This window comes from Sebastes umbrosus, chromosome 21 (genome assembly GCF_015220745.1).
Source record: "Sebastes umbrosus isolate fSebUmb1 chromosome 21, fSebUmb1.pri, whole genome shotgun sequence".
In the NCBI taxonomy this organism is placed as follows: Eukaryota; Metazoa; Chordata; class Actinopteri; order Perciformes; family Sebastidae; genus Sebastes; species Sebastes umbrosus.
Window position 1 is genome coordinate 14657153 of NC_051289.1, and position 13845 is coordinate 14670997.

Below are 13845 nucleotides of genomic sequence, written 5' to 3' on the forward strand. Positions count from 1 at the left end.
CTGAGCCTGCTACAACCTCTGAAATATTGGTAGCACGTCAGATTTCTAAGTGGTTAATTAAAAATCACAAGTTGCGTTCATATGTTAAAGAAATTAGTGGCGTTAAAACTAATTTGCGTTAACGCGTTATTATCACGTTAACTTTGACAGCCCTAGAACGTATAATCCTAAAATATGTAATTTCTTCTAATCACTGTATCCTCCTAGTAGCTTTTGATATCATTGATATTATGTTGTCTATTCCAGTGGAGAGCTCACATCCTGTCTCCAGTTTTCCTGCCTCTTTTCCTCATTTCTACAGTCCTCCATTACTCTCCAATGCTATCTGAGGAAGAACACTGAGCTTGAACTGCACATCTGCACATTTCATTATAACCATTTACTTTATGTTCATCTTTTTGCATTTTTTGTTGATTTCTGTGCATCAAACGCTTTTTAATACACATTAAGTATTTGTGCAAGCAAGGTGTTTCCAATGTTCCCTCTGGAGCTGGTCCATTATTATAACCCCCCTTTGTATCCGTTATAGCCCATGTGCCGAAGCGTTGCTATTCAGTTCAGTTTCTCATTAACTGCTCTCACCTGCTAAAAGGAGCTGGTGACAAAAGGGAACTGCAATCCTTTTCTTTGCTTCACACACACTATTAGCTGAAAAATGAGGAACACTTCCAGAACATTTCATGCTAATACTTTTCTTTGCACCTCCATTTTTTGGATAATTAATTACTGTGGAGTAATGGAAAGAAAGGAAGAAAGGTCTGTAAAAATCAAGGAACATTTTAGCATCACGCCATCATCAGTATTTCACCCGTCTAACTTCACAAAAATTATCATTGGTGTGCAAAATATGCCCCTGCACTGAATTAAATTTTACAGAGAGAGAGAGAGAGACACACACACCCACACACACACATACACACACACAGGGAAAGAATAGAGCTTTAAGAGCCCATTACTCAGACTGTGAACATTTGGCACCTTCTCTCCCCTCTGCTCACCAGGGACCAACACTGATGGAGTGAAGACTGCCTCTCTGGCTCTGCCATAAAACCCCACACACACACCACACGGAGCTAAGTCGCCGTGTTTGTGTACGTGCATGCGTCTGCGCCTGCTAACAACTCATTATTTGTGAGTGTATGTGTGTTTTGACATGATGTTTTGAGGGGGCCAGCATTTTCACACTCATTCATGTTTGACTCCTCCTCGTGCATCACTCCGCCGCCTACTCACCCGGAGCTTTGACATTAGCTTTAAGACCCACGAGAACCATTTGGAAAGAGGGAAGTTCTATTCAGCAAAATGAATCAGACAGATGCCACTCATCACCAGCAGTCTTGTGGACAAAATACAAAAAGTGGCACCACTTGCACTGTTGCTATAGAAAGGTATTATTTGTCTAAACTTTTCAGTGCCGTGTCTTGTCCGCTGACACAAAAATGTTCATGTTCACGACCGTACTATTAAAATTTCACAGCAGCCACTCAAGTCGTACCACAGGAGACTTCCATGACTCACTGGGAAGCGTCCTATCTTTTTCAATTCATCATCCTCGTTATTCACACTCAGCAATTTTTAATTTCCATACAACTCTTATCTGGAATGGAGTGAAGTGACATTAAAGAGGCTGACGTTCAAGTCCTGTGAAGTCACTGCAGCGGATCAAGATATAGAGCCTAAAGTTAGAAGAGACTTTATATCAATGTAGATTAAAAAAAGAAAAAGAAAAGCCATAAAAGTCATATCCGTGACTGCGAGCAATGCGTTCCTCTGTGGTCTGATTAGTTAAATTCAAACATTTTGGACTTTAATGCTGCATGTAATAATTCCTTTACAACTGCCAACGGCAAATTGGTCAGCATGCCGTCGCTGTGAGTGAATGTGTGTGTGCATGAATGTGTTTTTCGTGCATGTGGGTGCCTTGTTGCCTCTTTTGGCAATTTATGTGCTGGGTCAATATGAGTCAGGATCAAACAAGAGGATAACATCTATTAATACACACATCAAACTGAATGCTAAACCTCTTAAAGATCCTGCATTAATATCAAATGAGTGCACCTCATTTCCTCTGACGTAAATGATCTCTTTTGATCCCCTCCCCAATCCATTTTATCAGCTGGTACCAGTTACTGTTTGGGGGGTAGCTATCAGGGGTGGGGGGGAAATCGATACAGCATAGTATTGCAATATTTTACATGGCAATATTGTACTGATACACAAACGTCAAGTATTGATCTTTTATTACATGAACTATTAAACTGTTAACAATTTGACAGCCCACACACTATTCTCTCTTTTAGAGATTGTAGATCATATGAAACTAGAAAACCTAAAGAATCGTGTCATGTTAGCTTATCGGTGAGAAGTTACGCTAATTTTTGTCGAGGAAAAACTGGCATTTTCAAAGGATACCCTTGACATCTCACCTCAAGATATGTGAATGTAAACTCTGAGATGAACAGAGTGACAACTGTATCTTATTAGATAAAAACAAATGTTGACAAACTGCATAATTTGCAGTTGAAAGAAGGTGTTTAAAATCGCAATAAGATTGTATCGTGACTTAAGTATGGTGATAATATGGTATCGTGGGGCCTCTGGTGATTCCCACCCCTTGTATGGGTCATCTCCATTTGTGACCTGAGTCATTATGCAGCGTTTTGGAAACCACATGGCTTTGAGTTCAACAACGCATGGTTGAATGTAGTGTGCAATATTTGCGTAACATTTTGTAATGGATGCTTATCTCCAGAATAAATAATAATCAGTAAGAAAATAGGCATTCAAGTTTACTTTGACGGAACAACAATGGCTTATTGTTTCTCTTGTGTTACTGGAAAAAGCAATTAGCGGCACTGATGTGAAGCAGCACTTAGATAGAACCACTAATGTGGTCAACTTAAACAATAGCAGGAGTATGAAGGTTTGGGCTGTTTGAAATGATTCCTAGATGAGTTAATGAAAGGCTATCATCATTCAAACATCGGAGGCGTTTCTTAACAGTTGCACTGGATGTGGTGGCAGCGCTAGATTGTGCAGCTACAGTATAATTAGAGCAAAGAAATTAGTCAACATTTCTGTTTACATAATATCTCCCTTTCTCCTACTCCTGACACTATCACAGCTAAGCCAACACTTCATTCTCTCTCCCACTCACACAAACATGCTTTTTTATTCAGAAGCTTCACAGTGAAAGGTAAATGGTCCACTCATCATAAGTGAACCTTAAAAAAATATCTTTGTGATATGAAGATTAAATTAAAACAAATACATAGAAAGCATAGTAGAAAGCAAAGTGAAACAACAGTGTAGTCGCACTCCTGCTGAGATCTGGAGCACTCCTCCTGATCACTCAATTACAAGCTGACATTTAGCAGGCGGCAGATTCGCCAGCTAAATGTGAATTTATGAGCGAGGCATTTGGTCCTTCATAACACGGGTCTCCCCAGAATATGTGGGTATGATGGAGCTATGTGCCTATCTAACTATAAAGTGAAGAATCTCTGTCTGTTTCTGTTTCTGTATGTCCTTCACATATCTCGAGAACCGCTCATCTGATCTACCTCACACTTGGCGGGTGTATTGTTGGGGACCCAAGGGAGTGCAGTGTCGATTGTGGTGCAATTTGACCAGATTGTGGCGCTATAACAATGATCTTTACGTTTTGGCCTATAACTTAGGACTCCTAACTCTCAGAGACAAAAGTATTATTTTCCTGGATTCTGTCGGCCTAGACAAATCTATGTAATCGTCACCATATTTAGTAAAGAACAATCTCTGGACCAAGCGGAAAATAATTATTTTTTGGATTTTGATGTTCCATACAGTTTTGCTAATATAGCTGAAAATGTCATGTCTCCTGAACGCTTTGTGCTATTGTGACCACATTTGGTGGACATATGTAGATATGATGTCTGAGTGACCATGACAAATTTGGTGCCATCTGGCCAATAAGTAGGTGGTGCTGTAGCACCATCATTAAACTATATATCTGTCTGTCTGTCTGTCTGTCTGTCTGTGCATATGACTGTCCTTATCTCAAGAACCGTTCATCCATTCAACTTCTCACTTGGCGGGCATAAGCAGCCATACTGTGGTTCTCGACAATGCTGCAAGCAGAACTTCTGGGGGCCAAACAATCAGTCTGTTCAGGACAGGCACTGCACTAGTTTCAAGAAAGTGCATTATCAATATATTGTGCGTAATTCCTGCTTCACGAAAACCAGCTGTTGGGTGTTTCAATAGTCCAGTGGTTCCTGGAAGATAGTAGTTTGCCTTTGCAACCAAATGGCCCTTAGACATACCTGAAACTAGTCTGTTGTTATACTTATATGTTGTATACTTATGAATGTATACATAAAAAGTAAATATCATTATAATAAAGACTTAGTTGCTTTTATTCTTCTATTAAAGTCTAAGACTGTAGCCCAAGAGAGAGAAAGTTTTAATTCCAGACCACTTCCCTGCATCCTCATATACGCCTCTCCTTTATGAGCACTTTAATATATACAGTATATGCAAGATATTTTGAGCACTCCTTTTATCTTTGTTTTTACACTAACCATTTTATTCATTGTTCCTTGCTTTGTTGTTGTCTCTTTGGTCCCTTGCACTAATGTACACTTACTTCCCTCCTAATGTAAACCCTCTAGATAAAAATGTCAGCCAAATGCCTAAATGGAAATGTATGAGGCACTTGATGTCTGTATTTAATCGGATGCAAAAACGCGGAGGGTGGTTTAAATCTTACAACTGGGAAAATCGCTCAAGTTCAAAAAGTCAGCACTGCACTTTCATTCTTCTTGTTGCTTTTCTTTCTCAGACCTGACTGTGAAATATCACAGATAAATAAATCAAGTCGGAGGCAGGTAAATACATTTACTCCAGCACAAGTGCAGTGTTGCGGAATTAGACACAACAGCGTATGGAGGAGGAGGCGGCCGCCAGAGCTTCGTTACAATCTCAGCCGACAGAGAAGCCCATTGGCTGGGCTGGCTCGTTCCGCAGCTGGTGACAGGTGAGATGTTTGTGCGGCAGAGCGATGTAGACGACAACGAACTTCACTGTGCTCAGTTTCTATCTGCCGCTGTGCTCTCGCAGTATTCTGTATATAAGAAGTGGACGTAGTCACCATGACCGTTTTGAAGCCTCAAGTTTGCCATTTTGCCCGTTGCCATCTTGATTTTTGAACGTCATCGTCTTGTTTTTTTGCAACCAGAAGTGACACAAAAGGGTGGATCTAGGTACAACCGAATGTTGAAAAAGACATTTGTAAGCGACTAAAAAGGTTATAATTAACTTTCATGAACTGAAAACACCCTGTGAAAGGGTTAAGGTTGTAAGACGAAACATAGACAACTCCCAGACTGGTAGCGCCCTGTCAATCACAAGGTAGCCACACCCTAAAGCATACCCTATATCGTCTATTTGACTCTAAATGGGACCATAATTCACTAAATGAACATCATGCTGTATTAAAGAAGACTTGAAACTAGCGACTGAGACCATAAACTAATGTATACAATGTTTACTGAGGTCATAAATCAAGTGAGAAGTAGGGTCATTGTCTCATAGGCTTGACTTTTCAGACCCCGGAGTTGCCCACTGATTCTGGCTTGTGTACAGCTCTCTGGAAGTTCGAAATGATCTACATAATAACTCACTCCAGTGCGATATAATACTGGTCAATACCAACTCATCTCTGCTGAAAATAAATTCCATAAACACGCCACCACCGGCGGCAGTCCTTGTGGAAAGTACCCATAAAAAGAGTGGCCTTGGAGCGGTCTGGAAGGCACTCTGCACAATGCTTTCTGGTTGATGTAGGATATTTAGAGATATAGGGAAATCTACAGCCTTTTTCTCAGTTTTATCTGGCCATAAGTCACCAATTTTTAAAATAATTGCACGTCTACTATGTGACCTAGATTTAAGAAATGGCCCGGTGAAATCCAGCAGTGAAATTTTTCTTCGTAAGACAACGGGAAATAGAAGTGAGAATCTCACAACATGTGAAGATTCCAAACAGTGATACGACGGTGTTAGATTAATAGACCTGTCAGAGTTTTCGGTAACTATAATTCACTTGCATTATGCCCTGCTTTTTTCAAGCATGGACCAAAGTGGCTCACAGGCCAGCTGACAAGATAACAAGGTCAGTAATATGTTTCCAAGCACAGAGGCTTGAAGAATTATTGGTGCCCTATTCCATTGTAAATCTCAAAGATCCCAATTTCTCTATGATGCTGATTTACAGTAAAATATTTATTTTATGTCTTGTGTTTTTCCCCCCACTGCATTGTTTTGCTCTGAGGTAATTGCTGTTAAGTGCCAGTATATCTTGGTGAATATTAGCAACATGCATCATATACGGTATTTACAGGTGTAGCTTACAGCATAGTCATGCACTATTTCTCCTATGTGTATAATTAAGGTAAGTAAGTATCTAACCCCTGACACCAACAAAGACACACACATGTAGAATCTGAATTCAATCTCTAACCCTGTGCTGCCTACACAAAGTTCATAGAGACACACGTAAAAGGAAAATGACAAAGAGACGTAATAATAATATAACACATTATGGAAAAAAAAAAAAACAGTCGCATGGAGGCAGTTTTGGGTGGCAGGAACTTATTATATATTTAAGTATAGTCCAAAGAACAGAAATCACATTTTTCATTGGTCCAGTGAGAAACCATTATTAACATGCCCCCGTTTGATCCTGTGTCGGTTTAAGATGTGCAGCACTGTCTGTGCTAGATTATTGGATACATACATTACTGTCAACTGACCTGGCTGGTCTACATGCAGCTGCAAGCTTCTCATCCACATTAATAAACAATCTGACAGGGCCTGCTGGCATTATCTGAAGAAGAGTTATGGTAAACAAGTGTGTGGAAGGAAAATGTGACTTAAAATGTTTAAGGTAATTGAGTTTTAATGTGCAGACAGTCACAGAATTCACTGCACACCACGTTTAGCCTTTAATGTTCCCCCTGAGACACACAATAGATCATGATGCTGTAACTGTGGAATCAAAGTCTGACACTAAAACTGACAAAAAGATGATCACTTGACAGGTTTCCAAGACATACACCTCGATGACAAATTGTTATCTGTCATTGAGTACTCCAAGTTTCTAAAACGCATGTTCTATAATCTTTGCAGCTGCCACTATTTTATGGGTGAAGGTTTTCAGAGGATGCGTAAGAAAGTAAATCAATGATTTTTTTTTTCATTTTATTTATTGAAATCATTGCCAAAGTGCAATTTGGCAAACAAAAAAATACATATTGTTAAAGTACCATGTGGACAAACACGTTTTTGTCTTCAATGCTACTCACCAAATCATAGTCATTAAGGTCTAACAAACATATTAAATGTATTTTGTACCTCCTAAAACATTTTTTGAGAGATTTAAACCCTAATTCTTTGCATTTGCTTGTTGTCTTCTTCTTCTCTTTTGTCACATTGCTGCGTTTTAAGTGCATTACTGCCAGCTACTATTACCAACTTCTGTAGCAGGCACGACTGTGTATCAAGTCACTATAGGCTGGGACGATTCGTTGACCTAATCGACGTCATTGATAACAAAAATACGTCGATTTGCATAACGCGTGTCACAAGAATGGCTGTGCCCGGTCAAACCATGCATTCCCCCAGAAACCTAGCTCTGTAAACTCTGCAAAAACTCTGCGTTTGTCAAGACAGCAATCGCAGCAAGACAGCATCGTCCTGTTTACTTTTTGTCCCCACCAGAGCATGATATATTAGGATTATCAACACGTGGAATTTGTTTCTGTGTTTCTGTTAGTAGTCACTTAAAATTGATTTTCTAAATGATTCTTCATCACCTCCATGTTAAAAGTAACTTCTGCAGTAACCGCCGCTGCTAACATAACGTTACACACACGTATCATCTAACGTTGGGATTCTGCTGTTTGATATTTTCTGTTTACTTAAACGACCCTGTATGACTGAGAAAATGGCTTTACATAACGTTACCGACTGTTGTTTCTGTCTGTGAATCATTTCCATTATTTCCCTTGTCCCACGCTGATGCAAAAATACATTTGCCAGTGATTATCTTATCTGCATATTACTCCACTGATGAAATCCATCCATGTCATAACCAGTTTAAGTTTTAAGTTGAGTACTTAAGTAAAAATACTGATTCAGTTCAGGGTTGCTGTGACATATAGTGATTAAATGAATCTGTGTGTCACAGCAATCCTTTCTGATTTTGAGGTCCAATATTTTTCTGATCATGCATCTAACAAAGTCTATTATCTTTTTAGGTCTATTATCTTGTTACATTTGTTTTTTTTTAAGACAAAAGGATTTAATAAAATATTGAAATATGAATCTGACAATTTTGTGATATTAATTTGGGGTAAATTAATTGTTATATTAATCTGGAATTTAAAAAAAAGTATCTTTAGAATAATCAATAGATTAGTTGTTTATATTAGTTGTAAACATGTCATAATTGACTAATTGAAAAAAAAATAATCGCTAGATTAATTGCCAAAAAAATGTGCCTCCTGGTAAAACACAAGATACAAACAATATCGACCTGCTACTCAACACATTGGTCTATCGCAAACTAATGGTTAAAAACTTGACTCTCCATTTACTGTAATAATTAGATGAGAACTCAGTCAGATATTATCTATTCACAAATCCATTGCATCTTCCATTACAGCCAATGAGTCCCCTTATAAGTATGATTATTGCGTAACTGATTAATTCAAGTTTGCAAGTATTGGCAGTCTCTTAGGCATTGTCCTCTATTCGACCAGTTTTAATTATCACAGTAATTCATCAGTGTCTTTGCGACTCCTCAGTAGTACATTAGTGAGGAATTAAAACATTATTTTTTTCACAAAACCAATACTGCGGCTGCCAGGCCATTACCAACTATCCTCCCCAGTGACACAGTCACAACGGTTCAGCTTAGCATCGACGCTATTGCTGTGACTGAAAGTCGCCCTCTAAGTCTGGCAGTGAAAGAGTTAAGCCATCAATGTGGAGTAACGGCAGGCGGTGATTGGTGGCAAAATGTTCCTGAATAGAACCTTCATGCATAAGACTGCAGGACAGGTGGTTTTCTCTCTGGGGATCACTGTGTGAACCTCATCCAGTGGTGAATGGGATTGAGCCGAATGTGATTGAATGGGCTGAAACAGGGCCTGATGGCAGCAGCGTGTGTGTGTGTGTGTGTGTGAAACATTAAGATGGCTTAAGCACCCTACCATCCCAACTCGTCCCTTTGATCAAAAGCACTGATAGCTCCAATATTATCACCACTTACATTCACAAAAAAGGTCTAATCTTTAGCTTTAGTAGGAGTAGAAGTGTGTGTGTATGCATGTAGATTGCTGCAATCCCAAAGCCTCTTCTAAATCAGGCAAGCGACAGAGAGAAACAAATGGCTCTGGGTTTTTGCTTGTTACTGCACTGGGGGGTTATTGATGGTGTATGCCCAGTTTAAAATTATTGGCTCTGTATTTGTTTACATAAGCAATATTTTGAATTGCACTGGCGATAAATTAAAAAGCAATATATGTGTCATACATCGAGGCAAAACAGAAGAAAAAAAGTCGGCTATAGTTACAAATACACCCAAGATGAATGTGTTTTGGAGTATTTGCAGAAATATTAGAGGCAATGAATCAGGGTTAATGGCAGAAGGAAAACACTTCTGAATAAATAATAATCGGCAAACAATTATGATGCAGCACACACAAACAACAGCTTAATTTACTTTCAACTGTAAACGATCCATATTTGTCATCGCATCCCGTCCTAACAGTTCTAAAAGAGAGAATAATGATGAAGCTATTTGGGGCTGAATGCAGCTTAATACCCACGGACAAAAATGCACACATGCAGAAAAACAAACACTGTGCACATTTGCGTGTGAAAACACCCGCTAACTAGAGCTTTTAATTCTGTGGCAGGTAAACAAGATTCTTCACGTCGGATCTTCTTGTACAGAAAGTGTGATGGTGCACATGAATCTTTATTGAAGATTACTTTTCTTGCCCTGTCAGCAGAGGTAGAAAAGCTTGAATTGCATAGCAGCGTTTCAGGAGTAAAACTTAAGGGACAGAGTCCGTTCAAACATACTCTGCCCGGAATTACGCCTGTCAGGAAACATTCAAGAAGCGGCATTAGTGAAAAGCTTATGTTAATATATTCGGCTATAGGGTGTTCATGTCATGATTAGAACATATGGTGTGTCAGTGGCTGCTGAGAGGGCAAGCATTGGGCTCCACTTCTATTTAACAATTTACTTGTCAGTGAACACTAACTCCAGATTAGTAAAAATGCATCTTCTGCCAGACGATTAGACTGTTGTCAGGCTATTAAATAGGAGTTATCAGTCGTTATAAGCCCCATAGATGTGGGCCAATAGGGGACTACTACACCAACTAGTAGGTTTTATCATCTATTCGCATCGTAGATCACCAGAAGAAGGTAAAAAAGAAAATGACAGCCCCAAAACACAAGGTTCTCACCCAGGAGACCGAAATTCACATCCCTTGTGAAACCAACAATGTGTATTTGTCGTTATGTTCATTGTTCAATGTTTTTCCCTAAACTTAACAATTTTTTTTTGCCTAAACCTAAATAAGTTGTAGTTTTGTTGTCTAAACCTAAATAAACCTTTTTGTTTTTGTTCAATATGTGATGTTTCATTCGGTATCACAACATGTTATAACGTGTTGCTTTTACAGTAAGTTTCACTTTCACTTTTACAACGTAGTAGGCGAAGTATGCCCCTAATGACTCACATCTATGGTGCTTAGAGTGACTGATAACACCTATTTGATGACCTGATAAAAGTCAAATCGGGTACTTCTGCACTGCAGACGTATAACTGCTTGGTTATTTTTTATTTTATTTTTGTCAGTATTTTGGAAAATACATTTTCCCTTATCAGATTTATCACACTTAGTAACATTCTGATATGTGGTGTATTTTCAGAAACAGGAGTCAACAGGGTCAGCTTCTGTTTATTCCATCTGTTTTTAAAGCTTTTTCATCTCAACGCAGATGCTTACATGTATATATGGTCTGTTTTTAATGTTTTTTTTTTTTTTTACTAGCTTTCCTTTTAATGTATGCTGTGTGCTCCTATACAGTATGTCCTTGATGTTGTTTTTCTGCTTTTGTATGTCTTGTTTGTTAGCCTTTTTGCTAAATATGATACATTTACAGCGTGTAGGATCTGATGGTATTGAGTGGTGAGGTTGCAGATTACAACCAACTGAAACTTCTCCTGTGTGCCAAGCATGCAGGAGAACTACAGTGGCCGACACAAAAACGTGAATGGCCCTATCTAGAACCAGTGTTTGGTTCGTCCGTTCTGGGCTACTGTAGAAACATGGCTCCGTGAAGAGAACCTGCTCCGTATGTAGATATATAAAGGGCTCATTCTAAGGTAACGAAAACACTTCTTTTCAGATTATTGCACACTGAAGAAAACATACTTATTAATATTATATTCCATTTCTGCCAATAGATCCCCCTAAACGCTACACACTGTTCCTTTATTGTGTGTTGTCTCTGACCAATAAAGTAAAGTGGAGGGACTGGGGGGAAAAAATATATTCTGTCTCCACCGGTGGAGATAAACAAGCAAACAGCCTCCCCCCTTTTTACTCCCAGGTTTTAAATTTATGCTGACTAGCTTGGTGTATCAACGTTATTCATGACAGGGCTATTCTTCTCTCCTCTCCTCTCCTCTTGCTGAAAGCCCATCTGTTATCACCTGTAGCCCTTCACCATGCAGCAACAGCGAACAGTGTGGGCCTTTAACCCATTAGCTAATGATCACGGATTGTCAGTTGCCCCACTCAAGTGCTTGCTAAGTGCGGTGACGGAGGTCTGTTGGTTTGGAATAAGCGAGGCACAGTAGGCAACATCGCCACAGAAAGATCACATCAATGTCAAGGAATAAAGCGCTAATGGCTCATTTCCACATGTTGTCCTTAGACTGTATTTTCCATCTAGAACCCAACAGTGCTTGAATGAGGTCCGTGGTTGCGATATAACACTTGGTAAAATCGGAGCTAATTAATTGATGAATATTTATGCGCACCACGCTGTGGCACTCCCACACAAGGTTTTCTGCTCTGGGTTATGTGAACGTGGAAAGAAAGCCTTCACATTTTAATGATAATGTGGATAGGCATGTGGATAAGCATTTCATTTCCTTTTCTATCATAATAAAATATTCCCCTTCTGATCAGTCCTTTAACCACATACATGTTGACTGATATATTCATTGTTACGCTGAAAAACATTAGTATGGGAAATGATAAATAGTTACAGAGTCAGAATTGTTTTCAAGAAAAATGCAACGCTACAATTATTATATAAAACTGTAGCTTTGTCTTTGATGGTCTTACTGTTTTTAGTTCCCTATCTGATAGCCTGTGTCCATGGCTTATATGCACACACATACTATATACACCTGCACACATATTTCTTGTTCACTCACCCAAATGTTTCCGTCTTGGTGATATGGTTTCCAGTTCCTTCCTGTGTCGCTGTAGAGGAGACGGTAACGCGTTGTCCAATCGGAGCTGCTGTAGCGGCCCTGCGTTGCTATGGCGCTCACCTGCTTTCTGGAGCCCAGGTCCACCTGTAGCCACTGGTAATGGTCACTGTCCAGAGGTGACCATCCGCCAGCACCTGCAGAGACAGTGACATTTTATAATGAGTGCGAGGTCAAAGTTCGTCTATCTTATATCTGTTTAACAGTATGTGTGTGAAGTAAAATGGCTATGCCCTGGTATAATTAAATACAGTGAATAGTAGCAAAGAGTAGGAAATACCAGAATATCTTATTAGCAAAGACTGCCTGTTGCACATGCAGGCTGAGCACCAAGACCGGCAGAGAAGCAGCATGGTCCTGCCATAATGACATTTTACAAAGAGAATGTGGAGTTACACGGTTATAGTCCCTCCTATTATTAATGGTCAGTGTCCAGCAGAGAGGAGCCCATTTGCTCCAAGAGTGGCACTGGAATAGCGTATACACTCTTCTTCAGTATCATATAATTATTCACCGTCCAGCACAGCATGGCACCTCAACTTCTAGAGGAACGGCATTAGTATGTATGAAATTCCAGGGTGGACTCCTTTTTTTAATATTGATATGCAAGACACAATATGACATTTAAGAAATGCTGTGGAGTCCACAGAACTACAGATATGTTCAGTTGCAGCTCAGATACACAAAGTGGCCAAGAATGAAACCCACAGTCAGAACATGAGCAGAACATTACTAATGATTATGTATGATATGATCCAGACTAGTTGCACAGCAACTGTTTGTGAAATAGTCACAACATTTAATGTATTGATTTGTGTACATAGACACAAATTTCAAATTTGTTTGTGATGGTCAGCACCAAATCAATTCGTATGTAATTTACGTATACGTGAACCAGGAAGTATAAAGAGCAGCAAACGCCACGTAGGGAGGAGGTCTGGGTGGATTGGTTTGGGTCGAAAAACACAGGACTTTCATCCAGGAGACCTGGATTTTCCTGAACCTAACTAAGTAGTTTGTTGCCTAAGCCTAACCAAGTCAAACTATTCCTAAACCTAACTAAGTAGTTTTATTTTGAAAAGACTGGAGCGGAAATTGACACGTGCGTAATGTGTGGCTGGACATTTGTAGGAAAAAGCATACAAAATACGTTGTTGAAAGTTGTGCTGAGCGTCACGAAAAAAAAGGGAAATTCGTGTCTATGTACACGAATCAAATAGATTAAATTTCATGACTGTTTCACAAACTGCCGTGAGATTGTGTTGCATGATCTG

The 13845-nt window shown here is 39.4% G+C and overlaps 1 protein-coding gene across 1 annotated transcript in view; it reads right to left on the minus strand.

The window, feature by feature from the left end:
• The window catches only part of cntnap2a (contactin associated protein 2a), a 396601-nt gene that overhangs the window by 195802 nt on the left and 186954 nt on the right, over positions 1-13845 (minus strand). Inside the window, exon 6 of the mRNA XM_037756451.1 lies at positions 12515-12708. Within this exon, the coding sequence (XP_037612379.1) occupies positions 12515-12708 (194 nt within the window). The remainder of the gene's footprint in view (positions 1-12514; positions 12709-13845) is intronic.